Here is a 4,380-nt window from a genome sequence, read left to right as displayed (position 1 = left end):
GGGACACTCAGGGGGCAGGTGACATACCTGGCCTGGGTATGGGACACTCAGGGGGCAGGTGACATACCTGGCCTGGGTATGGGACACTCAGGGGGTAGGTGACATACCTGGCCTGGGTATGGGACACAAGGTTTTTGGTTGCACTGAACAAACATGAATTGCAACATAGTTTCTTCTAAACTATTAACACTAATTATTAAAGGCAAACATTTTTTAATGATACATAGTAATTCTAAAACGTGGGCAAAACATTTCAACTTACTGCTGATAATGTCCATGTTCCTTTCATAGTGCTTAATGTGTACTAAGTCGATAAAGTCTCTCGGGGAAATTGAGCCCATGGCAAAACTTTGTGTAATGGTGTGGCATATAAGTGTGTCCTGCAACAAATCAAAACCATAAAGATTGCAAGAATTACTTAATGCGAATGATGTATTGTTCCCCAAAGAACTTCATCATGGATGTTTAGCCTGTCTTGAGAAAATAAAGATAAGGTTTTTAAAAAAGTGTTAAGCCAGTATCACCAAGTCAACTTGCATTTTTAGTGGTAAAGAACATTAGAGTCACAAATATGAGTGCAAAACAGTCTGCAAAGAGTAAAAAGACCAAGTACTCTATTTGTAGATGGGGAAGACAAGCCTCCTGAGGTGAGATCATACGCACAGCTAGAAAGTAGTTAGAACACAGGGTTTCTGATTTTCACACAGCCCTATATTGTCTATGTTAGGTAGGTAAAATAAATCTGAAAAATACATTGATTTGGAACTTTATAGCATAAGGTCTAAAATTAAAGAGCAGTGTTAAAACCATCTGATGAAACTGGATTTAGAATGGCTTAACTTCCAACTCTGTGCCTTCAGGGAAGATTTCCCAGAGTCCAGCAGCCATACGCACTAAAAGGACCCAATCTCTTTCAGTGATTTCAGCTTTCTGCTGGCCTGTGTTGTAAGACAGCCTTTTCCTGGAGACACCAATACCGGTCTGCTCATCCCAGAAAGGGAGCCCGTGGCATTCCAATGTAAGGATACAGCAAAAGTCCAATTTGACGAGCCAATGTGTTTTATTAGGGTTACTTCCAAGAATATGGGCGAGAGGCCACTCACTTACTGGAGCAGAAATAACTCAGGACAGCTACTGCACTGCCAAAGCCACCCCAGCAAGGGCAACAGCTCATCAAGCTGTAAACCTAGAGCTTACTGCGCAGCCTGCGGAGAGCTCAGAGTTTTGAGAGAGTCCTTTCCAGGTAGCTCCGTTTATCTGTCTCTTCCACGAAGCTCAGCTGGTCCTTGTTTCTTCAAAATAGTTGGGCAGTTCTCTGCCTGCTTATCTGAGTGGCTCTCAGCAGTCTTTCCTAGTCACATACTTACGAGGAAGGAGGAGCCTAGTGAATCTGGTGAGTTTCAGGGACTTCCTGAAACTAGTTTGAGTTGCTTAACTCACTTCCCTCTAGAATATTCTGTTGTTTTACTTCCTTGTAAAGATCTTGCCATAAAATATTATTCCCCTTTATATCCTATGCCTCAAGAAATTTCCCTCCAAGATGGGAGAGTTTAACTTGGAGAAGACTGCTATAAAACACAAGCTTGCCTTCCACAGCCTCTGCTTAATCTATTCTCATGTTGCCCTGTGTACTCCGTCCTCTTCTTCTAGTCCATGATTCATGATATTTACCTCACTTGCCCACTGTATTATACATATGTCTCTAAGAGTAACAATTTTTCCCTCATTCGTGGACTGCACAACAGGCACATAACACCCTTGGGGGTGACATAATAAAATATGAACAGGAAGGTGAAATAATGTCCTTCAGCGGGACTATGGAACCCTGACTAGAAGGGACAGGAACTGGGGACAAATCCTAGTTCTTCTCACATATTTGCCCTAGGAGTCTTGGGCAAGTCACATGACCCCAGTCTGCTTTTTAAGTCTGCTAATGTCAAATGTAGCATTTTTTTTTTTCTACCGACTGGCAAGAAGAGCAGGCATTTCTAAAGTGCTAACTGACCCTATGATCGGTGCTACACAACAGTGATAGAAAAAGCCTCACAACTGTGCTTTTCTTAGTGAGGCACATTGCTTCTCAAACTGACTGCTCAAATATTGAAAAGATCACGGTATGATTTAGTCTTATTTTGTATTTTGAGAATAGGAACACAAGCACTCTACAGATCCTATGGATCTATCTTTCAGGGATTCCCTACAATCTCTTTCTCTCTAGGCTTTAAGATAAGTTTAATAAAAACAGGTAAAATTACAGAGGCCTAATTATGTAATGTGAGAAACATGCACGTAAGGTGTTTGCTTTTTTTTTTTTTTTGCTTATTTTAAAGACTCAAAGATCCAAAGATCCAGTGATCTAGAAGTTTATAAAAATACTGTGTTATCAAATCATGAAAATTAGTCATACTTCTCCATTGCTGTATACTACTCCTTTTTATGTTAACATTAGTTAAAACCTAGCAAAAGTATTTTTCCTCTTTGTTTTGCAGTGCCTGGGCCTGATGCATGACAGGCCCGAGCTGTGCTCTGAGCTACATCTCTACCCACCGACCTAGAGCTCATTTTAGGAAAAGTTGCCATATGTAGCCTAGACTGGCCTAGATGCACCATGAAGCCCAGGCTAGCCACCAGAGCAAGTCCTCAGCCTTCCAGAGCACTCAGTGTTGGCTAGTTTTTGTAGTTTACATATGATAAGTTCATCCATTTAAAAATCCATAGTTGTAGAGTTTTCTAAAATCTGTTTAGTTGTCTAACCTTCACCAGAATCCTGTGAGAACTCATTTTTGGTTCCTTCTTCCTCCATAGTCCAGCCTGTTGTCTCCATCTCGAGACTGTGTTTTCAGTTCTATGATTCCTCATGCTTCCCCGAGTGCAAACCACCCAAGACCCATTTAGATTGCTCCCATCGCTCCGTAACCATTCGCACCAATTTCATCCTTTTTTCCTCTTCAATTGTGACGGAAAATTTTGTTGGCCATTCTAATCTAATTTAGCATCTGTGGTCTTTCAGATTCTGCTCCTCTGGACTTTAATGTTTCCACTGAAATGTCAGCTGTTATTCTTATAGAACTACCTTTGCATGTAATTTGAGTTTTCTCACTGTGTTGAATACACTTCTTTCTCTGCCCCAGGGCACTTAATGCTTTAATTGTAATACTCTAGGGGGTGTTTCTTTTCTGGTTCTACTTAATGTTCTATATGCCTCTTGAATTTGATAGCCATCTCTTTAGTTAGACTTGGGAAATTTTCTTTTATGACTTCACTAAAAGTATTTTCAAGGCCTTTGACACAGAATTCTCCTATTGTGCCCATAATTTGAGGGAGACCTCAAACATCCACTTACACTTAAATATTATTTTTCAACTGAGTGATTCAACTTTTCTACCTTACCCCCAGGCTCTGCTGTTCTGTCTTCTGAATGATACAGTCTAGGTTTTTAATTGAGTATTCACTTTTAGTCTCATATCTTCATGACTTGACTTTGCCTTAATGTTTCTATATCTTTATTGAAATGTTTAAAACCCTGTATTGGCTTCGTCTTAATCAGATGTTTGTTTTGTTTTCTTGAACTTCATTGAAGAGTTGTTTCTGTCTTTAAATCCTTTCTGGTGTTTCTATCCTTACGGAATGCTTTGAATGTACTAATAATTCTCTTATGTTTTGTTGAGATTTTGCTTTTGTTGTTTGCATCGGGAACCATTACTACAGGATTGGTGATCTTTAGATAAGACATGTAATCTTGTTTTTCATTTTGTTTGACTATTTACATTAGGATTGTACATATTTTAAAATATAGACTTCTTAATGAGCTTGCATGTCATGCAAGTCACAAAAATGTCCTCTGTATGGGTTTTAGTATGTGTGCTGCCATAAAATCTTTCATTAGCTCCTACTTTGTCCAGAGTCTTTCAAAAATGTTCTGCTTTGTGTATGTGTGTGTGTGTTGTTTACAACAATGCATGTGTGGAGGCTAAAGGATAACTTTGGCTGTCGACTCTTGAAATCCTCTTTGTTGTGTGTTACGGTATATACAGGCTAGCTGGCCCATGAGTTCTGGAACTTCTCTTCTCACTTTTCATCTCCTCTGCGGGAGTGCAGGGGTTACCATTGCTACTTTGCTCCCCACCCCTGCCTCTCTCTCTATGTAACATGGCTTCTTGGAAATATTTCTCAGATCCTTATAATTGCATGGCTGTCACCCATGCAGCTACCTCTGCAGTCCGTCTTTAATTTTTAGCAGTTCTTCTGAAGTCCTGTGGTCCATAGCGACATGTATATGCTTTCTTTTCTTTTTTTTTTTTTTTTTTTTGGTTTTTCGAGACAGGGTTTTTCTGTATAGCCCTGGCTGTCCTGGAACTCACTTTGTAGACCAGGCTGGCC

The 4,380-nt window shown here is 40.0% G+C and overlaps 1 protein-coding gene across 4 annotated transcripts in view; it reads right to left on the bottom strand.

Moving 5' to 3' along the window:
• Positions 1-4,380, bottom strand: part of Stard6 (StAR related lipid transfer domain containing 6) — a 27,885-nt gene that overhangs the window by 4,831 nt on the left and 18,674 nt on the right. For all 4 annotated transcript variants that reach the window (XM_021150404.2, XM_021150406.2, XM_021150403.1 and 1 more), the window contains exon 7: positions 263-380. In XM_021150404.2, coding sequence (XP_021006063.1) covers positions 263-380 — 118 coding nt within the window. The remainder of the gene's footprint in view (positions 1-262; positions 381-4,380) is intronic.

Source organism: Mus caroli, chromosome 18 (assembly GCF_900094665.2).
Source record: "Mus caroli chromosome 18, CAROLI_EIJ_v1.1, whole genome shotgun sequence".
In the NCBI taxonomy this organism is placed as follows: Eukaryota; Metazoa; Chordata; class Mammalia; order Rodentia; family Muridae; genus Mus; species Mus caroli.
The sequence above is the reverse complement of the archived record's forward strand: the minus strand, read 5'-3'. Positions and strand labels throughout refer to the sequence as shown.